At 42.4% G+C, this 23615-nt stretch overlaps 1 protein-coding gene and 1 long non-coding RNA gene across 5 annotated transcripts in view; one reads left to right on the top strand and one right to left on the bottom strand.

Annotated features, from left to right (window-relative positions):
* The window catches only part of whrna (whirlin a), a 107086-nt gene extending 84713 nt beyond the window's left edge, over positions 1-22373 (bottom strand). For all 4 annotated transcript variants that reach the window (XR_009207286.1, XM_058416471.1, XM_058416473.1 and 1 more), the window contains exon 1: positions 20903-22373. Coding sequence is in view for 3 of the 4 variants with exons in the window: in XM_058416471.1 (XP_058272454.1) it covers positions 20903-21616 (714 nt within the window). In the remaining variant the exon portion in view is untranslated. The remainder of the gene's footprint in view (positions 1-20902) is intronic.
* On the top strand, positions 3190-4056 carry LOC131369617 (uncharacterized). The gene is made up of 3 exons (XR_009207287.1): positions 3190-3321; positions 3614-3789; positions 3867-4056. It is a non-coding gene; the product is annotated as an uncharacterized LOC131369617 (long non-coding RNA).
* Positions 22374-23615: the final 1242 nt, after the last annotated feature.

Here is a 23615-nt window from a genome sequence, read left to right as displayed (position 1 = left end):
TGGCCCCCCAGAGAGAAGGAAATCGGGTGTGATGGCAGGAAAAAAATTGCACATTGACATGGCATATAAGATGAAACTTTCACAAAAACACATGTCTGAGTGTAATGGCTGTCCAGCAGTGGCCACAAATGGCACACTTGGTTCGTCCGTTAAGTGTAGCAACAGAGCAACATCAGCAATCCACTTAAAATGGCAGCACTAAAACAAGAGCTCAATTTCGTCACTGCTTGGAAACCAGCAGCATGTTGCTATAACTACAAAGTGTGGACCAGCAAACCACTGGCCCTTCCAGCACCTCCAGCCAAATGAATCAATACCTGTTTAGATCCTATTTTTCCATCTCTCTTCACATATTACCGACGAGAGCCCGGGAGTCTGGAGACCGCAATGTTCTTTACAACCTTTTTTTTTTTCTCCACTTCACAGAAATAACAGGAAATAACTGAGGTCAGGGTACGATCCTGTGTATAGTCAGTTCGGTGCTGAGTCAGCCAAAGAACACAACATGCCTGGCACTTAACAGGCTATTTAATAGGCTGCCAACCAATGAAGATAATTAGACCCCGAGCATCCGAGGTGAACTCATTACATAAAGAGCATATGAGAAGACAGTGAATGATGCTCGGTGTATAGAAGGGCCATAAATATGCTTTGTACGACAGGCTCTGTGTAGCAATGTAGGAGCGTAATTTGTGTTGAGGTCATCATGCGGCCTTCATGGCCCTGTGTAATCAATTATAGAAACCACTGGTGCTTTATAACAGCACGGGACAGCGAGAGGGTCGTGTAAAGCTGATGACCACATTGACTTCGGGTGACCGGAGATTTCGCTCTACATTCCTCGGGCTATAGACAGCACCTGATATCAACTGATAAAATGTCATCCGTCCACTACAATATATCATTAACGACAAAGGTGGAGAGAATATCATTACAATAAATTTCATTCCATTACACGAGTTTTCGGAGGATTTGTAGCTTTGACGCTTAAGAGTCCAATTACAGTCCACTTTTTTTTTTTTAGCCCCCTTGTCCCTGATTACCACAGACAGCATGCATGGTTGTGGTTAAAGTCATCTTGTATTTTGATTACTTTGAATTGCCCATCACATCATCTCTCAAAAGTGCTGGTTTTAGTTCCTTGGAAAATTGCTATAGTTAAAAGAGTCTGTGGTACTTGACTATTTCAAGTAACCTACTTATATTTGTCCAATAGCTTAATCTGTCTAGTCAAAATGAGTGATTAGGTTTAAAGAAAAAAACGTTTTTAAAAGCCTTAAATTTAGACATCAGTGGAAAGACATCATCCTTGTAATGAAATTTAATGTCATCTATAAGGGGCTGAGTCAGTAGGATGTATGTACACGCCCATATTGATAGGCAAGACTTCACGAACGCTTTTTTAACATAAATTTATCATTCTTTTAGCATCATTTGAATAGTCTACAATACAGCTAGCATTTCAATGTAACAGGGCTTGTAGATTTGTTTAACGAAAAATGAATCTTAAAATGAATTTATTTTTCCACATACTGGTGTAGGTAGACATAAACTCTTATTAGAGTCTGGCCATGCAAGCGTAGAAAATATAACAAACCTCTCATGTACCACTCATGTTCAATGTGCTAAATGTTTACATTTATAGCAATCACTTGGCGCTGCTTTAATCAAGCAAAAGCAGCAACTTATTATATAATATAAGTAGGTCATGCACCGAGAAGAAAGAAACTTGGTATAAAACGTTATTAATAGCCGACTCTTGAGGTTGCTTTTTTGCTTCATGTGCAAGCGACACACAATACTGACCCTTGTTTTACACAAAACTGACCATGCTTCATGACAGCTGGGTACATAGCTAACAATCATGATGCAGCTTTAGTCATAATGTATGATCAGATGTCCTCACCATTGACTTGATGTGAAAAACCTTTAGCTGTGTAATCTGCTACTGTTAGAAACCACCTCTGCATTGCTCCTGCAGCTCTAAATAATCAAGAAGTGTGATCAGGGGGTAGCTGGAGTTCAGAAAACCGAAAGGTTCGGGACCGAGCCGTGGAATTGACCTTATCATAGAAATGTCTCGATGCTGTACCTCTCTGTGTTTCATCAGAGAGAATGAGATTTCTAATGGACAACACTTTAAATTAGCTTTCACCCCAACTGTATTCTCACCCACTGTTTTCCTATACCCAGAAGCTTCCAGGCTGTAATTACTGAGACTTGGTGTTGACAGTCCTGCTTATGCATAGCTGGATGGATGGACAGATGGACAGATGGATGAAAAGTGTCATGAGGATCAATAAACCTAGCGGTGAAGTGGGTTTGAAGCCGTATTCTCCACGTAGCGCCAAGTGCGGTGTCAGAAAGAGAGGATATTATTTATAGGAGAAGGGCAGGTACGAGAGAGAAAAGGACACGGTGTACGTCACAACAGCCTGTCTACAGTCATCACTGACCCGAGTAAACAACTGAACCCTTTTTATAGTCACTCTTCTTCCTGCTCTCCATTTGTCCAAAGTATACCAAATAACAAATCTACATTATACGCATCATTTTAAAGTTATTTTGTGCATGCATGGCAATGCATGTAAATTAGTTTTTCCTTTTTTTTTTGCTTCAACATAACTACCCTGTCTATATAAATAAATGCTTTGACTAGTGATGTTTAGGAGACAAATCTAGTCCAGTGATTGAAATGAATAAGCATTATTTCTGTCTGTCTGTGAGGGGGTTAAGCTGCTTAACAGACAATACATTATTCTGCTCTCTTTCATGTCAGGTGACCACTCCGCTCTGCCCTGGAGCAGCACCTCAAGCAGATCTGCAGAGCTATTACCTCTGGGAGAGAGAGAGAGAGAGAGAGAGAGAGAGAGAAAGAGGGAGAGAGAGAGAGAGAGAGAGAGAGAGAGAGAGAGAGAGAGAATAAGAAATGAACAGCTTGCATCCTAGGCCTGCATCTAATCCCATTTAATTAACTAAAAATCCGACAGCATTTCATCAAAGCCGACCAAAACAGGGCCGAAGAATATCAGATGACAGATTGTGCAGGATGTCATTTTAAAAGCGCATTCTCCTCTGGCTATAGGAGATAAATCCCACCACCACCACTCCAGGCCCCGCCCCCAGACCAATCCCCTATCCTCAGTGCTCGCTCTCTCTCTCTCTCTCTCTCTGTCTCTCTCTCGCTCTCTCTGAGGCCAGACAGACAGGCAGGTGTGAAGAGGATGCTGCTTGTGTGTGCTGTTTTTCTTCTTCATGTAGTGCATCCCTACAGAGAACCTGACCTGCCAATCCTGCCAAATAACAAATAACCTTTCTAAGGTAGAAACTGGAGTGTCTGTATGTACAGGGTTTTATGGTAGCCACTAGGCAGCTGGGGGGGGGCTCTTGCTCATCTGTTTCAGTGCTGTTCTACTGTGAGCTGTAAAATGAGACCAGATTCGCACTTACCACAAACAGGTTTTGCTCTCCTTGCTCATGGAATAATCTAACCTGGATGCTGAAGATTACCTAATAACTGCTGCTTTATTCATGAAGACTTTCCTGTACCTTCTTTAAATATGCATTTGGGTAGCTCTATACTGTAAGTGATGTAAGTTTTTTTTTTTATCAGTAATAGCAGGCCTACAGCCCTTGCACTATTGGCTCTAAACACTACTTCTGTTACTGATGAATGGACTGCGCCACTTGCTGAGGATAGCTCATGGTCACATTGTTGGGCAGCAAAACTGCACACAGCTAGTCTCCACTGATGGCGGCAGTGGCTCCTCACCTTCCTTGAGAAGAAAGGTTATTAAAAATGGACAGAGTTGACACAGCAAGGTGAGCAAGTTTGATCTTGACCCATTTCTCTCTCTCTCCTGCAGAGACTCATGACAGCACCGAAGACCACACTCCCTATCAATGACTCACAGCGAGACTGCTCCCAGACGGCAAATTGCCACGACACGTCACCTCTGCTCGCCGTGCCCCAAGCCTGACTATGATGCCCCTGCTTCTTACACCCTCGCCTCCACTGAACTAAATAAAAGAGCACCTTTTCCCCACTAGTCATGCGTCCTCTGTGTCTGTGTTTAACTCACCACAGCCTTGAGTTGCGACACATCCCAAAGATGAGTTAATCACGTAAACGTAATTACGTTTGCCGGTGTTTTTGGTCTGATAGTGAAACATAAAACCCACAAACTTCAAACCTACTTGGTTTTATCAGGTCCAATCATCATCCAGGATGAACAAACGCAACATACTCATTTTCTATTTAAGCTCTACAAGAACAAGAACAAGTACTAGATGACATTAGATGTGCTAAGGTTGTGACATGACCACAATGTCATTTTCTTTCACTATTATCTAGGCAACATGCTGAGTCTAGATCTAATCCAGGAAACATTTGAAAACAACTATCAATGTCTCCTGTCAAATCCCTACTGGTGGCTTTTTCCTCCTGTCCTCCCTATCACCCACAGCTTCCATCATCCCTGTCTCATCACTCCCCCACTCATTTAACCGATACAGTGCTTCTCTCCATGGTGTCCTCCCTCCATTCCTTCAATCGCATCCATCACAGCCTCCTTACCTTTGAGCCTGGGAGTAAAAGAGTGCAAAAAATCAAGGATAAACCAGCCAAAAAAAAAACAACAACACAGAGAGAAGGGTAGAGAGAAAGCAGGTGGGGACTGACACTGATCAGCATCAGAGCAGTCATTTTTTTCCCCCTAAAGCCATCCCATTAGCTCTGTGTCTGTTTGTTTTCCAGCTCTCTCCTCTGCCCGTTTTCCCTCAGGCGTTATTTGCGAATGCTGATGGAGCAGTGAGGTGGCGGAACCATCCACCTGTGTCCTGGTACGCAGCTGTTCCTCACTCTCTCCTGGGAACAGTCTGTCACACACATGCTGTAGAGACCATCAGCTACTTCACCCCTCAGCGCTGAGCTAAAGTGAAACCAACAGCCTGTACGCCGGTGGTGTGTTCGATTCAGAAAGACCTGAGTTACTGAGTCACACTAAGTGATTTGGCAGAAGGCAACCAAGGAGGAAACTTCGCTAAGGAAAACTTCACAGAAGCCTCAATAAATCTTTTGCTGTCAGACAAAAATTTTACATTGTAAGAGAATTCGTTCTTTGTGAGTTGAGATGTGAAGCGCCCACTCATGTGTATGTAGTGTCACTGTCACTGACTTTGGCTGGCGCTAGATGGATGACACGAAACACATGGAGCAGCTACAAATACTGGTTAATTAATGGTGAAACATATACATTAATTAATGCAATATCACGCAAGCTCACTTGGAGGAATGGGAATTCCATGTTCTTTTTTCCCTGCCCCAAACTCATCTTCTTCTGCTTTTAAAATTAGTTTTATTCTACTATTCTACCTGTAGGTTAGTTCTGTTTACACGCCGATCAAGATTGATGACCTAAGCAGAACGTAATCATTTTCTTCACTCACGGGTTGTCCTATAATCTGACACGGGGAACACATTATCATTATTATTATAAAATTCGACCAAGGCTTTATCCATCCTGTACAGCGTGACAAGTAAGAATCCATCTACGTACATTCAGAATTACTGTAAGGCGCAGCTGAGGTGACATGGTGGTTGCTTTTTAATAAGATGTTATTAAAAATTTAATATACAGTGTTGAGGCCAGGAGATAATATATTGAGGCCAGGAGATAAGATTCTTGAGCTTTAGGCGAACTGCTGTGTTTAAAAATGAGTGAGATGCAGAGAAATTAACTGCATTAGATCCTGGAGAATCTTACGCTTTAATTACTTCAGTCTTGGAATGTTTATAACACTGCATGGCCAAATGTTTGTGGACAACTGACCATCACATCTATACATGCGTTTTGAACATCCCACACATACATCACAGCACAATGAAATTCTTTTCTTCACATATCCCAGCTAAGGAAGTCGGGGTCAGAGCGCAGGGGCAGCTATAATGCAGCGCCCCTGAAGCAGACAGAGTTAAGGGTCTTGCTCAATTGCCCACCAGTAGCAGCTGGGCACTGCTGGGGCTTGAACCCTCACCTTCCGATCAACAACCCAGAGCCTCAACCATCTGAGCCCCTAATATTCCAAATGTTATAATATCCTCTCCTCCAGATTTGGGGATTTGTTCTCATTCAGCGACAAGAATATTAAGCTGATATCGGCATTGCAGTTCATCCCAAAGGTGTTCAGGGGCCACTTAAGTTCCTCTACTCCATTCTAGGGAAATCATAAAGGGCACTGTCATGCTGGAACATACTGTACTTGTGCTCCTTAGTTTCAGTGAAGGGAGATCTTCGAAACATTCTAGAAAATTGGGTTCTTCCATTTTCGTGGCAACAGTTTAATGAAGAACTTGAGGTTCAGGTGTCTACATATTTTTGGCCATATAGTGTAAATAATAAGTCTTCCTGTAATCAGATGTCTCCTTCAACACTTCACTGTTATTCATTGCTTCAAGCGTGTATTGTTAGGTTTCAAAACTTTGATTAACAGCTTTGGGATCAGTGTTTTCACTTATTTCAATCACAGGGATTAGTTGCCACTACCTCTGTGCTTCCTTCAATGAACCTGGACTTGGCTCTGGTCATTTAATTTCCCTGGGGTGGACAAATCAGTAGCCCATGCACTCAAGACAAGACTGGTACATGGCTATTAGCTTTTCATTTATAGCTGCCCAGCAGAAAAACCGGCCAAGGTTTGCCTTTTAAGCTGCTGCAATGTTTGGCCAAAATAATTATCCTTTTTGTTTCATTAAGACATAAAAGAAATAGCTGATTCGCAGTATGTCTAAAAGTAGGCTTCCTTTGGCGGTTCTTACGGCTCAACATTTCTTTTGAAAGTACAGGTATAATAATAATAACTCAAACATTTCCCTATTTTTTTTTTTTTAATAAAATTCTTAAACATTATAATTAAGCACACAGCCAGGAGTGAAAGTTGCCATTCCCTCTATAATAGTGAACAGGGCTCAGAAAATAGATAATTAAGTTGAGCTTTTTTGTTTCTTTTTTATAGTGCTAGATCAGCCTTAGCCTTAGAATTATAGGGAAGGGTGTAAGAGAAGTAATTACGTTTCAGAATTAAATACTAAGTCCAAAATTCTAACAGCTTTTGGCAAAATATTTCTGTAGATAAAAAAAAAACAAGGAGAGAAAAATCAAAGAAAACAAAACAAAACAAATTTTATATATATATATATATATATATATATATATATATATATATATATATATATATATATATATACATACATACATACAAATTAATCTAACAAACAAATTAATCTATCATACAAATGTATATATTTTTGAATAAGTGAACATTAATGCTGAAACTATCTACTACAATTTCAAAGCACTTTATTTTCAAATACAGATGTGTAAAACAGCTGTGCACTTCAGGTACTTAATTGTAGTTGGTAGGAACACTGATTTGCTTGAATTTTCTTTCACGACTCTTTAGAAAATTAGTGTTCAAATTGAAAAAACATTTGAAAGGAAATTACCCAGATACAGAGTGGAGAGAGGGCGAGAAAGTTGAAGTGTGAGAGAGAGAGAGAGAGAGAGAGAGAGAGACAGAGAGACAGAGAAAGATTCCTGGGTATAATTACCAGAAAGGTAAAGTCACTGAAAGTTACAATAAGCCCCCATGAGCCTCCATGTGAACACACACACACACACACACCCCTCTGCTGCCTCCAGTTAAGTATAAACAACAAGAACTACTTATTCCAATGGCCATTTTTCGCAGAGGCAATTATTTTGGATTGCTACTTCAGACCTGAAAGTGAAAAAAAGGCAGTACTTGCAATGCAGGTTAAAAACAAAAAATAATACTAGCAATAATAATAATAATAATAATAATAATAACCAAGCAGAAGGCATTGACTCATCATTTAAACCAAAGTTGACTGTAGATGATTATGAGCTTTGTTTCTCAGCATGGAGAGAAACAAATTTACTCGTTAACAGTGTTCACAGAAGCATAAACGCTAAAAAATGTGATATTCATGAAAATACTGTTTGTATTTTTATACCACAGGAGCTCAATCAACTGAGGCGTGACTGAGTGTGCTTATGGGAGACTGGTATTTCTCAACATGTGCATGTTAGCTTAGTTTAGGTGTCACCTATGAACATTCTTACCTAAAAATGCTCATTTATTCAAATGCGGGATTAAATTTAGTATCATTATCACCATGAGTTTTTGTTCATCCAAGATGATTTGATTTGATTCATTTTAATACATTTAAACACCAAGCTCTCACCTGAGAACAGGGGTGTTTTGTGACACATACATTTCCACTGCACAGTTCTACCACACTTGTTTTAATTTAATACTATAGTAATACACCGATCAGCCATAACATTACGAGCAGTGAGAGGTGAAGTGAATAACACTGATTATCTCCTCATCATGGCACCTGTTAGTGGGTGAGATATATTAGGCAGAAAGTGAACAGTTGATGTGTTAGAAGCAGGAAAAATGGGCAAGAGTAAGGATTGACCAGGGCCAGATTGTGATGGCTAGACGTCTGGATCAGAGCATCTCCAAAACTGCAGGTCTTGTGGGGTGTTCCCGGTCTGCAGTGGTCAGTATCTATCAAAAGTTGTCCACGGAAGGAATATTTGGTGACCCGGCGACAGGGTCATGGGCGGCCAAGACTTATTGTTGCATGAGGTTCATTTGAGCAATGTTCTGCTTGGAATTTTTGGGTTCTGCCATCCATGTTGATGTTACTTTGACACGTACCTACCTAAGCATTGTTGCAGACCATGTATACCCTTCATGAAAATGGCTGTGGCCTCTTTTAGCAAGATAATGTGCCGTGACACAAAGCAAAAAATGGTTCAGGAATGGTTTGATGACCATAACAATGAGTTTGAGGTGTTGACTTGGCCTCCAAATTCCCCAGATCTCAATCCAATCCAGTATCTGTGGGAGGTGCTGGACAAACAAGTCCGATCCATGAAGGTCCCATCTCGCAACTTACAGGACTTAAAGGATCTACTGCTAACATCTTGGTGCCAGATACCACAGCACACCTTCAGGGATCTAGTGGAGTCCATGCCTTGTCGAGTCAGGGCTGTTTTGGCAGCAAAAGGGGGACCAACACAATATTAGGCAGGTGGTCATAATGTTATACCCCTGATCGGGGTAGTTCTCATGAGTGACATCATCCTTGTGAGATTTTACATTGTAATTGGTTTATGTTAATACTATGGGAATTGATCCTGCTGACTCCAAGTCATTCATTCTAGTAATTAAGAAACTTTAGTATATGCAATAAAATCAGGTTGTGTTACATGTATGTAAAATCCCTGTGAAATTAGCACCTTAATATAATTAATTGAAACAGATTCGTCATGTAGTCTCTCGGGCTGTAAAACAGGAAGGAATATTAGTGCAAATGGAGTCAGCTGGGATGTTAATAACCCTTGAGCTCAGAGTTTCATCTGTGTCTCTGGAGGCTGTTAAGAATTACAGAACAGAGCCGGCTTACTCGGCATCTCCAACGCCACACACAGCGAGCGTAATGTGGAGCCGCAGTCGAGGCTTACGTCTGAACTCTCTCTGTGGCACTGAACACAAAGGGCATATGACGAGGTGACGAATCCGACAATGTTATCGGTTTACTGAGAAACTCCAGAGATCGCTTTTCATTATTTTGACATTATTATGTTGTATTGAGGCGGATCAGAAAGTTCCGCTCTTTTGTCTCTCATTCGATTTCACTCGTAGATGCGTTTTGACGATGCTAAACAATGATCTGCACCCGGAGGGGTTGCTATAATACTGGCTTATTGATTGAATTTCACATGCTGGAGGATTTCTCTGGTGTAAGTCATCAATAAACAAAGCAATAAGTGGAAGAATTCAAAACAATTAGATGTACAGTTTTCCCTTGATCTATCTTGGAAAGATATACACTGACCAGGCATAACATTATGACCAGGCATAACATGATGACACCGTGACACCAGGTTACCATAGCAAACGTTAAGAACAATCCAAACATCTTTCTAATGCTTCCATACTGCACCAATTCCAGCAAACTGAGAAGTCAAAAATTGTGAGTGCAATCTGTCGCACAGTTTGTCTTCCTTTCATTCCTTTCTTTCTCGGTGTGAGGCCGATAATGAATGACAGGACGGCTATATCACCTATCAAATCGCGGTTTTCTCATTAGCCCAGCCTTTAGCCACAGGAGGACGTGTGTTCTGCAGGGAAGCTTTTGCTGAGCGCTCTGTCTATAGAGTCCTCATGGGCCTGGCTGAGGAGACGAGCGTATCAAAGTGATGGACCGCACTGGCAGTTCTCCACAGGAAAACTAATCAGTCAGAGAGCATATGTTAAAGTCGGGTGCGGATCGAGGTCTCTCTGACATTGAACTAATTTCTGTTCGGTGTTGATCCGCACCGCAAAGCCTGCACGCCGAACAACCGCTTGTGCTTTCGCAGACTTTCGCGGAAATATAAATCTTTGAACAGAATCAATTATCTTCATCGGGCTGGCCCGAGTAAGTCATCCGACCCGCTTGCCTCTACTGCTTCATGGCATCATAATCCAGGGGTTATAATGAAAAATGGTGGTCTGGCCTGACCGCTCATGCATCTCTGCTAAATTAATATTGACATATTTCTCTCATATCCGTGCAGCAATACACATGGGTTTGTAATATTAAAGTCTGCTTCAGGCCATCTCAATGACATTGAGAGACTTTAATCATTCCCTCTAAGCATATTAATTTTTTATTTCCCCTTTAAAATCCCCCTAGTACACGGCAACGTGATCGCAGCATGCTGCGTATGAAGATATGTATTCGAAACGTTCGCGCCGCTCTTTAAGATGATAGACACTCTGATAAAGAGCTCTTCATGTCAGGAGAAGGTCACATCAAGATTGTAGGAATATATTTCAGTCAGGGAGCTTTATTATTTCCAGGTGGTTTTTAATGGACTTGCTTTTGCACTTGGCATCTGCTATTAATTATTACTAGCAGCATCGCTTTCGGATGAGAGGTGTTTGCACTTAAACTCTTGATTTCAGTGGTGTACTCTATATTCAGGATGACGGCATGTGCTAGCCTCCGATTCCTGTTTATGTGTTCATAGATGCTTTTCTGCTCAACACGGCTGTGGACACTAGTGAGCTGAGTTCTGCGAGTTCGAACCAGTCTGTCTATTCTACTCGAACCTTTCTTATTAAGCTATCAGCAGCCATGTGTGACATTTCCCAAAGTCACTGAGATTCTGCACTTGGATGTGAAAACGACCGCACTTGACCTGTATTTGTATGATATTATGCATCGCATTGCTGCCACATGATTGGCTGATTGGACAATTGCACCGAGGGTCAGGTGTACAGTTGTCCTTAATCCTAAAAGTATGCAAAAATGTACAGATTCTGTTTGAATTTGTTCAGAGACTGCGTCTGCATCTAAATTGCATCAACACCCTGACCTGAATACAACAGAAGCCCTGTGATATTCATGAGCTTCACATAAACACACACACACACACACACACACACACACACACACGAACGTTCTTGTTTGTAGAAGATTTGCATGACTAAATTAAAAATTGAGTCTTCAGGGACTATTCCTCAATGCTTTGATCCAGTCTTATTCTGCCCTTGGTATGACACCATGATACAAGATTACTTAGAAGTGGAATGAGCTCAGCATCTTTCCATTTATCAGCTGTATGTTTTGCTGACTGAGCACAGCAGTAGCACCAGTGAATATTTGGCATGAGCTGGTTTTCCCTGCTGCATGCAAGGATATAGAAAAGAGCAGCTCGTGAAACATTTAACTGACCGGCAATTACAACATTTCTGCTCAACCAAAACCAATGACCTGCCAAGAGAAAAATATTACAGCTCAAAAGAATAATTAGCGTAGGAATTAAACCTCATTTTGCTCACACCTGGACCTGATCTATGTACTTCGAAATGCAAATAGCAGGGGGGAATGCAGCACGGGTCGGGGACAAAAAAAAAAGGGCACGAGACAGAGCTGTGTTATACCCTGTGTCCGAATGGAGCTTTTGTTATAGGCTTTAGACATACTAGGACATGACCCCACCTTCAGTGCCCATCTCTAGCACATTTCAAGACCTGTGGAAAACACAACGATGATCATAAAAACGCTCCTTAAGGTGTGCCGTGAAAAACAGAGCAGATAATACAACCCCTGCATTACTGCCACAATGTGACACAAGGGACTGAACATGGCAAGAAACACTTCAGATTTCATACACTGCACATCTTTCTACAAACTAAACACATTTCTGTTAATTTCCACAGAGAGAGAGAGAGAGACATGGTCACAAACAAGTTTGTAGTTATCAGTCAAATCTACACAATGTTTCCCAAATTATATTTTCTGACTGAATCGATTTGGTCACCTGCCTATCCCTGCCAGCCCCCCCCCCCATATGAATCCTTATACAGTATACAGACTCGGGGTGAGGTGTTTTGTTTTGTTTTGTTTTTCTGACATCCTCAGGCATCTTCAGGCAAAACCGCAGGTACCTTGCGGCAGCATTATCACTTGGCACTGTTAACTCACTTAACACTTCAGTGATTCAGGCAAGCAGATCATGATGAGTTATTTCATACAGGTTCTAGAGGTAACTTTAGAGCTAGCTAAGCGGAGCAAAACCTTGCATGGGTTCTTCGTAGAGTTCTTAACTGAAGTGTTTTTGTAAGTACTAAAAATGACAATTTAATTTATGACTGTTAGTTTGAGCAGATTGCTCAGTTGCACCGATCAGCCATAACATTATGAGCACCGACAGGTGAAGTGAATAACACTGATTATCTCCTCATCATGGCACCTGTTAGTGGGTGGGATATATTAGGCAGCAAGTTGTCCTTAAAGTTGATGTGTTAGAAACAGGAAAAATGGATAAGCGTAAGGATTTGAGGGAGTTTGTCAAGGGTCGAATTGTGTTGGCTAGACCACTGGATCAGGGCATCTCCAAAACTGCAGCTCTTGTGGGGTGTTCCCGGTCTGCAGTGGTCAGAATCTATCAAAAGTGGTCCAAGGAAGGAACAGTGGGCGGCCAAGGCTCATTGATGCATGTGAGAAGCGAAGGCTGGGACGAACACAATATTAGACAGGTGGTCATAATGTTATACCTGGTCGGTGTACATTTGTTCCCTTTAATGTGGGGGGATCACACAGACAGGGGCCTGAATCTGATAGCTCACCAGCAGCAGAACACTTTTGAATAAAAGCCAATATAACAAAGCTGTGAATCAGCTAAATGTGACTATGTGCTGCAACATATAGTATTACCACCTCACACCTTCAAGGTCCCTGGTTTGATCTTGAGCTTGAATCCCTGTCTGTTTTGTATGTTCTTCCTGGCTCCATGTGTGTTTTCCTCCAATAACATGTATATAGATGTTTTGTCTGTGCTAAATCTCAATGAGTGTGTACATTTGTGTGTATGGTGCCCTGCAGTGGACTGGTGGTGTTCCTGTTTCCAGGTTCTTTGCCCTCTGTGTTCCCTAGATAGGCTCTGGATTTCACTGCAACATTTCGGCCGAAAATGAACAAGCCAGCCGATAAATACTGACTTCCTCTTTGTATTCAAACAGTGTCTCTGCAAGCTTTTTGTTGCAAAGTCATGAAAAGCATCACAGATGTAGTGGCAATGTAGACGCAGAGCCCTGAATTCTTGCACAAGGGAAGAAACTACAAGTGGATTGAACCAGAAAATATGGCAAATTTTTACTGATCCCAGTAATTAGATTGAGGCATCCATAATTTAATCGGTGCTTTGGGCCACAAGGTTTTAATTCAGAATGCCGGCACACATCAGTACAGCTTTAAATGAAGTTGCATAACGAAATAATTCTGTGATTCTCTGCAAGTTTGTATATGTTCATCCCAGACGTGTTTGTGTGTAAAGCGGGCAGCCATGTTAGCATTCGGAGCATGCGTGCCGCTAATGTGCACTCTAATTAAGCGAGGTTATCTGAGACAGAAGGCATAAAAGGAAGAGAGAAGTAAAAAAAAAAAAAAACAGGGGGGTCAAAGTGTGACAAATAAAAACCATCATCTCTTCGAGAAATAAGAATAAAAATCACCTTAACATGATTTTATTTGCTTGTACAGGGGGGGTTTCTCTCTCTTTCGGAGCAGCTTAACAGCAGTGAAGTAGTGGCAGCTCGGAGCTGAGGTGGCTTGCTTCTTTAATTATTTACCAGCAGGAGTCACTGATCACGGCAGCAGCCAATCAGAGGCCTCGGACAGGGCCATGGCACTTACGAGTAGGACAGGGCAGACCTTCTCATCAATACTGTACTGGGTCTTTAGAGAGGTATACACAATGCAGTGCATCTCTCTGTCCGTCCACCATCTGTAGCTACAAGGCGTTACTGTTTGTCCACTGTCGACTCGAGCGAGAAATGATGTGGACAAAGGGTTGAGGGGGAGAGGGAGCGGTCAAGTGAGCTGTATTAAATTACTGCACTATATTCCTTCTCCCTAAATAATCCTAGGAGGAAAGGACAAAGCCTTAACCAAAGAAAGGAGTCTCTATGAACAGAAACAAAGAATGTGTGATAGAATAAGCAGGGAGAGTACAGCTTATCAGCATAACAATAAAAACATGTCTCACACAAACGCTGGACATCATGGCGCTCTTCCTTATTTTTTCCTGAAGTCTATTCTCAATTAGTATGTATTAGTATTATTACCACTTGTAAATAAAGTGCACTGAAAATCGGTAACGTTTCTGACGTGATCTCTTTTACACGTTTGTCCATCTAGTCCAACTGGTGTGGTTTAACAGGCTTAGCAACACCACAGCCATCTAAGAGAACAAAATTGGCTGTGCTCTCTCGATGGAAAGGATTATATATTCTCAGCCCCAGTGAATCGTGAGCATCTGTGAGCTCATGTATACTGAAAAGGTCATATAGCACTTTCCTATAGATGTGTGATGGGGCTCTGTGATTGTACCGCGTTTGAAAAAGATGTGGTAGTCGGCTTCACGGGTCTTGGAGGAAGCACTTGCCCTCATGCTCTGTAGATGGCAGCCATCACATAGGCTGGTGGGTAGAAACTGGCAAAAATCTAATTGCTGAGAAAATAGTGGGATGGCTTTTCTATAGCATTAAAACTCCACTAAAGTGGATATGATCTCCTCTCCATAGCATGTTCTTTAAAAATCCTTGCATGTGTTTTCAGCAGAATTTTACAGCTCTGCGTTTCATCCTCTACCTCCATCCTCACTCCCCTTCTCCTCATTTCCTCCATTATCATCTGTTCTTCTGCCTTCTCCCTGACTGAGCAAACTTTAGTAAGCATGGTATTCTTTCTCCCAGTCTTGATCATATAACAAGTGTGGGTGTGTGATTTTACTCTCAGTGTTGAGAAAGAAGCCCCAGTGTGTACTAAACTGTCTGTTCAACTCTATGACAGAGAGAGAGAGATTGATATTGATAAGTCAATCAGAACTGATCCTTTCTTGCCACTAAATGCTTTACTGCTCATCTTCAATCAAACACTGGCTGAAGTGTAAGTTACCTCTCAGTCCCAGGACAACAAGTACACTGAGTAATTATCCTCATTTGAGCATCTCTCCTCAAATTAAAGCATTTTCTGATTCATTTAGGTAATAATTTAAAACAGACTTGGAACTTGGTACGACAATCAATTCTCACGTTTCCATAGGAAGCCTCGAACCACAGAACCAACATGAAAATGGCTATATTTTGAAATGGCAACAACCTAACAGCTAAGAAAAAACACGTTACCGATTACCATTAAAGGATGTAGTTTCGGTAGCATATACAAATAATGGAAGGATTTAGCATTCAGCTGAATTAAATTTTCAGTAAGTGCATTTGCAGTGCAGTCTAGAGGGGCACACTAGACTGCTTCAGGTCACAGGCTCATTTCTTATATTCTTTGGAGATGATAGATGTATAAAAAGAGACTGGTAGTAGCTCAGCATTTCTACTTTTCCTGGCTTCTGTTTTACATCGATTTTTCATTTCACCCTTTCGGGTCTGGTTATCAAAACCAATGGCATAGCTTGTGTTAAAACATATGATGACAAAAACCAGAAAGGACAAACGGATAGAGAAGCACACCAATCAGGCATAATATTATGACCACCTGCCTAATATTGTGTTGGTCCCAGGTTTCGCTGCCAAAACAGCCTTGACCCATCATGCACTGTGTATTCTGAAACCTTTCTATCAGAACCAGCAACAGTGGCTTGTCTGTTGGATCGGATCACACGGACCAGCCTTCACTCCCCACGTGCATCAATGAGCCTTTGCCGCCCATGTCCCTGTCACTGGTTCACCATTCCTTCCTTGGACAGATACTGACCACTGCAGACCGGGAACACCCCACAAAAGCTACAGTTCTGGAGATGCTCTGATCCAGTTGTCTAGCCATTATATTGTGGCCCTTGTCAAACTTGCTCAAATCCTAACGCTTGTCCATTTTCCCTGCTTCTAACACATCAACTTTGAGGACAAAATGTTCACTTGCTGCCTAATATATCCCACCCACTAACAGGTGCCATGATGAGGAGATAATCAGAGTCATTCACTTCACCTGTCAGTGCTCATAATGTTATGCCTGATCAGTGTTTATTCTCGTCACATTTAGACCATGGCACTAATCAAAAGTGGTAACATGAAATACCACAACTAAATGAAACATGACCGCAAAGAAAATGTGATTCATCAGACCAGGCCATATTTTCCATTTTCCATTACAATTTCCTTCACTGGATCTTAAGAGGTCCACATCTGTTCCAGCATGACAATGCCCTTCTACACAAATTGAGGTCTGTGAAGACATGATTTGCCAATTTTGGAAGGGAGAAACTCAAGTGTGCTTCACAGAGACTGAAACACCACTGAACACCATTGGGACATCGTTGCCTGATCTCTCACTAACGCTCTTATAGCTGAATGAGCAAATCCACCCAGCCATGCTCCAAAATCTAGCAAAAAAAAAGCCTTCCCAGAAGCCTGGAGCTTATTCTAAATGCAAAGAGGAAGTAAATCTGGAATGGAATGTTCAAAAAGCTGTAGGAGGACAACTGGTGCCACGCATCCATATTCAGAATGTTGTCTATGTTATTTTGAATTGGGAGTGCATTGAACGTTCTAGCACACATTCTAGGCAGCAGAAAAGTACGACTGTAGTCGGGGGGTTAGCTTTATTTTCACCAGAAGAAAAAAAAGGGGGACTACAAAACACAGTCATCTATCACAGCTTGCTTGAGAAGGAGGCAAACTCAGACGGCCCTGAAGATTGTGCTACCCATCATGCGATACGACTCATTACTGCACAAACACAGAAACTCTCTCTCACACACACACACACACACACACACACAGCTCATTCCGTCACACCCAACTCTGGACAGACATTTCCACTAGGAAGCAGGGGGCATGCTGATTAAATCCCCTACTTGTTGGATTATCTTCTTTGAATAAGCTGAGATACATCACAATATCCATGAAGCACATTATAGACCCAGAGGACAGTCACACTGTCCCAGAGACAGATGGCCCTCCTTCTGTTTCTAAAATATGAAGATAACTCAGCCTGCTGGCAAGTTCAGCTAACATATGGAGACATATTATTTTTTCTAAAACCCTGACTTACTATTATCTGCTAATAAAGTGGGGGGTATTAGACGTTTCAAACTGGCAGAGGATCCCAAAAAACCCTCCTTACTTATAAAGGTCTTTATGAAATTATGTTTCGTAGTCGCTCAGTTCAACCCCTGCCATAAAGATTACAGAGAACGAAGCTCTTTTCCTCTGGAATGCTCTCATGCCTTTGCATGCGACACTGGGCACATCCACATCTTTAGGCACCTATGTGATTAGCCAGGAGTCACTCCTCTGCCACCTCTTCCTCACTCAATCTGTGTGGAAGGTGTGAGGCAGAGGATTTACAGCCAGCGCTCTGCCTGCCTGTGACGCCGTTGCTCCCCCGGTGGAAGTGATAAGGCAAGGGGGGGGGGGTAGAAAAAAAGCAATGAGACTGAAAAAGTTTTAAACTGTTTACTCGATTGCAGCATTAAGCCTTAGAGGTATTTTAAGCAGTTGGAAGCTGCTGATGTAAAGGACTTCCTCTCTAGCAGCGCTGCAGGAGAGCCGGAAAGAAGCTATATTAGGAAATACTTGGGGCAGACATTTAAAAGATGTCTTTCCGATGATATTTATTTATTGCAGTCGTGTTTGGGAGAGGATGGCAGCAGTTAGAGGAATATTACCATCTCTTTGTTTGCCGCCTCTGCTTTTTATCTTCATTTATCCAGAGGCATCACTGCCGTAGAGTGGAAGTCATCTTAATGCAACAAGTGGAGTTTGTGCTTGTAGGTTTTAATGGATTCTATTTGATGGAATTTTTACATGATGGCTGTCAAAGTATCGAATTACTAACCCTAGCCCATGCTGAAATATGTAGATTTTGTATCAAACCAAATTGTGTATTGTGGATCGATAAACTGACCCATGAGAAGCAATTGAGCAAAAGAACAGAAGTGCAGAAAGATTGTAGATATTTGGACATGCAATTAAAAAAAGAGCCAAAAATAAACCTTGGACTTCTGAAAATTAAAGTATATCTAGTCATTTCTTTTCTCATAATAATCCAGAGCCTCATGATAAACATTACAGCATATCCTCAGATCATTTACAAAACACTAACAGTGTCCAGGCCGAATGTAAGCACTCACCTGAAAGGACCTGAGAATATCTGATTTGTACGAGACGACAATAACTTCTCCTTCCCTACGGCGGCGATATTCAATATATGCACGGAGAGAATGCATATTGCGTATATCAATCAAAACCCAGCATGGAGAATGCAATTACTGACGTAAGATAACAGCAGGTGGTGAGCTGGCTGATGAAATGGGCAGCAGTATAGACTTCCCATGCCGAGGCATGAAAGAACAAACGGATCGCTGGCTTGTTTACGGAACAGACGTGCTCTTTGTCTTAGACAATAATTAATAGAGAATTTCATATCAAGGAAACTCAAGTCTGACACTCCTAGAGTCAAACCTCTGTATGTTATATTCCAAGTATTTAACGGGTATTTCAATTGAAAATAGAATAATAACTTCATTTAAACACAGCAGTCATAGCACTTCAATCAAACAAATGATAATAACTAAATGTACACTGATCAGGCATAACATTATGACCACCTGCCTCATATTGTGCTGGTCTCAAAACAGCCCTGACCCGTCATGCACTGTGTATTCTGACACCTTTCTATCAGAACCAGCATTAACTTCTTCAGCAATCTGAGCAACAGTAGCTCGTCTGTTGGATCGGATCACACGGACCAGCCTTCACTCCCCACGTGTATCAGTGAGCCTTGGCCGCCCATGACCCTGTCACTGGTTCACCACTCGTCCTTCCTTGGACCACTTTTGATAGATACTGACCAGTGCAGACCGGGAACACCCCACAAGAGCTGCAGTTTTGGAGATGCCCTGATCCGGTCATCTAGCCATCACAATTCGGTCCTTGTCAAACTCGCTCAAATCCTTACGCTTGTCCATTTTTCCTGCTTCTAACACATCAACTTTGAAGACAAAATGTTCCCTTGCTGCCTAATATATCCCACCCACTAACAGGTGCCATGATGAGGAGATCATCAGTGTTATTAACTTCACCTCTCAGTGCTCATAATGTTATGCCTGATCGGTGTATATGTATATAATCCTAATGAAAGCCTACACACTAAACTTACACAGGGACTTTGGGATGTCTAGTTGGCATTTGAGGAAGGAGTCTCCAGTCTCAGTGCTTTCAAACCACCCTGGCATTGACTGTTTTCCTATTAAAGAACACCCTGAAGTGTTTAATTCCTTACTTAAGCACCCTTACAGCCACAGATAATAAGGAAAATAATATGGAAAGCTAAATCTTTGAGGAACTTATTAACTGCTCGCTCTCAGATCCTGATGGGACTCTAAACGAGAGCTTTATTAAAGGAGGATCAAACCCATTAAGTAGATAGATAAAAGACTCACAGCTGGTGTTAGTCTTAACTGTAAAACATAAATATGTGGTGTGCCCATTACAGAGCTAAAGATTTTGGCCTTTCCAGTTAGAATAGAACTAGTTAGATGCAACAAATTGAGGTTGTGTTGTTTGTTTGTTTTGTTTCTAATCCACATGCTCTTCTTTCTTTCTTTTTCTTTTTTTTAGTTTTGTATGATTTTTTTTTAACATTTACCAATTCAAATCATCCATTTCTCAAATCACACACACACTTATTCCTTGGTTAGACTTTCAGATTTTAGAAGAAAATTGCTAAAATACAGTAAATTGAAATAAGTGCCAGTGTCTTTTCTCTACATCAGTACCTCTTCGACCATGTTGTGAATGGAGCGTGACCGTATATAGCAAAACATCCATTTTGTAGAAAATACAACTCGCTAGAAACTCACTGCTCCTGTGGTCATTTTCTTGCTATCCAGATGTGAGAGCTTTGTCTTCGAGGAGACGTGTAAACAAATTTATTACAGATGCCCCCTGATAAACAATCTGAATAGGGCTTTAGTTGACTTCAGTGTGTCGTCATGTCCCTTTTGCGAATAAGAATAAAATCAGATTTTTGGCAGGAAAACCTGGTTCATATCAAATGTATTGCTGCCAGAGAAAATGTAGATGACATCATGACACAATGGGGTACCAGATGGGGGACAATGCTGTGGCCACCATCCCCTATGACACATGTTCCTCAGCATGTTACTGGAGTACACCATACTCCACATTAAATTGTGCAGGACATGGGGATCTGCAGGATCAGGGTTAGGAAACTTCTGGAAACCAAACACAATGACTGGTAAAGAACAGACCTTTCTTTAGAAGTGTATCTTACCTTCACCGCCTCAGCATGCGTGAACCTGTCAAACACTTTATCGTTCACTTTGAGGATCTGATCGCCGACTCTCAGCCCCTCTTTCTCGGCCATGGATCCCGGCTCCACCAGAGACACAAAGATCCCGACCCCATGCTCGGATCCGCCACGGATGCTGAAACCTAAACCCTCGTTGCTTTTGTGGCGCTTCAGGGTCACCTGTCTGACCTCACCCGGGGGTTCAGGTAGGAAATGTCTGCCCAGGAGCGGCACGAGCGCAGTTGATGTCCCGTCGCTGCTGGTGCTCTGGTGATCAGGGGATCCGCGCAGGGGTAAACGCGGGAGCGAAGCGGTATGAGCAGCGCTGGAGGCGGTGCTCTCGTGCTCCCCGTTCCTACTAGCCAGCAAATCCGACTTTAAATAGAGTCCCTCGGAGGTGTAGCGATCAAACAGGAGCTGATCGGAGCGCGGGATGACCAGGCGCAGCATGGGGAGCAGCTGCCGCTTGCTCGGCGCGTCGAGGATCACTTTAAGCGTCTGGACCAGGTCGTAGACGTTCCTCTTCGCGTGGTACACGTTGAGGCAGTGCACGAACTGCTCGCGCTCCAGCTCGCTGAGCAGCAGGTTGAGCGCATCGTGCAGCTTGCGCACGTTGGCGGAGAGCGAGCGCGCGCTGGACGCCAACGAGCCCGCAGACGAGGAGCTCAGCGACACGCGCTCCAGGTCCGCGCTCATTCTCTCGCTCGCCTAACCTCTGCCCCCCTCAGCAACCAGTCGCGCGCACGCAAACGCAGAACCGACACGCCGCAGCTACCGGGCGCTCCGGAGCGGCGCGTGGCGTCGCCAGTCTTGGATGTCACTCTTCATGCTGATCGAGTCGAGCAGCTTTAACACGCTTTCCATATACACGTATGACACACGAGACTTACCGCAGAGAAGTTTCCAGATGGAATGCATCGTGTTTTCTCCGAAACCAAACCATCCTCGAGAGAGTGTTGTTAGTTCAGTGGAACTTTTAAATAGCTCTGAATTAAATTGGCACAGCACGTCAAGCGTGCTTCAGGTGTAATGGTGTCCTCTCCGGTGCGTCTTCGTTTCTGGAAAACGGGGTCAAGTGGCACGGAGAGCTTCTCCAATGTCTCCGAAACCAAGCAGACACTCTTGCTTCGAAGTAAAAACACAAACTTGAACCTTTAAAAACGAACAAACCCCCCCAAAAATACACACTTACAACTTGGAAACACTCTTCTGAGAGACATTTCGGCGTTCATTTCTAACGTTAGTCCCGTTACGCGGCGATACACCGTGTCCAACATCAGTCCAAACTTGTTTGTCGATAAACCGATTAAATACTTCCACAAAATGCTAATGTAAGTCTTCAGTAAAAACGGAAAAATTCGATATTTATACAGTTTTTTTTAGTACAGTAATTGATAAACATACGCAAACAGAGACGGAGCGCCTCAGCTGCCTGCGCGTGAACAGACTCGATTCTGACTCTCGCACTGTTCTGCAGGAAGTGACGCAGCTGTGGGGCGCGAGCGAGTAAGTTGCTTAGTAACCAACAACACACGTGCGCACCGGACCTTTTCAATATGTTATTCGATATATTTAGACCCCCCACCCTGCATATCATCCATCAGAGAGGATCAAAATAAACAAACACTACTAAAAACAGGCACCCCCCCCCCTATAAACATATATGCTGAAAGCAGATGAGTGTGACTAGATAAAGTCCCTTCATTTTTACATCTTACTCAAGACACTGCATGTGTATGGAGTAATTAACAGATATCATAATTATTATGCACCACTTGTTAGTATAACTAATATCTATATCTATATATATGTATTTTATTATTGACAAATATTTGTGCCAATGAAGCTTTGCCACATTAAATAAACATAAATTTGCATGCTTAATCAAACCAAAAAACGCAGGGTATTAGTCGTATTAAAATATTGATTTCATTGTGCAATTCTTTTACAGAACAGTTTGTTGGAAAGACATTTCTTTATTGATTAAGCAAGAAAACACATCATATCATTTTCCCCTTCAGTTTATTTCATTCATTCATCATCTATACCTGCTTTATTCCTAATTAGGGTCAAGGAGGTCTATCCCAGCGCACATTGGGCGAAAGGCAGGGGTATACCCAGGACAGGTCACCAGTCCATCACAGGGCCACATATAAACAGACGCACTCACAGGCAATTTAGAATTACCAATCCACCTAATGTACATGTTTTTGGACTGGGAGGAAACCAGAGTACCCAGAGTAAACCCACAAAGGGGAGAACATGCACACCCCACACAGAAATGCCCCCTGCCTGTTCGAACCTGGTACCTTCTTGCTGTGAGGTAACAGTGCTAACCACTAAGCTGTGCTGCCCCAGTTCTTTCCTGAAGTATAATTTTAGAAATGTTCGCATGAGAAGATGTATACATATAGCATGTATGCTGTTTAGAATGAATCACACATCCAAGACAATGCCGGAATGGCATCAGGACAAGTTTCGGAATGTCCTTGAACACCCTACACGAAGCACACACTTGAAATCCATAGAGGATTTGTGGAGAGACCTGAAGATTGCAGTTCACGGATGCTTCCTATCCAGTCTGATTGAGCTTGAGAGGCTCTGCCAGGAAGAGCGGGAGAATCGGTGCAAATCCAGGCGTGTAAAGGGTGTAGAGACTTACACGATGAGACTCCAAGCTGCCGTAGTACTGAAT

Source organism: Hemibagrus wyckioides, linkage group LG18, assembly GCF_019097595.1.
Source record: "Hemibagrus wyckioides isolate EC202008001 linkage group LG18, SWU_Hwy_1.0, whole genome shotgun sequence".
In the NCBI taxonomy this organism is placed as follows: domain Eukaryota; kingdom Metazoa; phylum Chordata; class Actinopteri; order Siluriformes; family Bagridae; genus Hemibagrus; species Hemibagrus wyckioides.
Note: the sequence above shows the minus strand (reverse complement) of the source record. Positions and strands in the feature narration are given on the sequence as shown.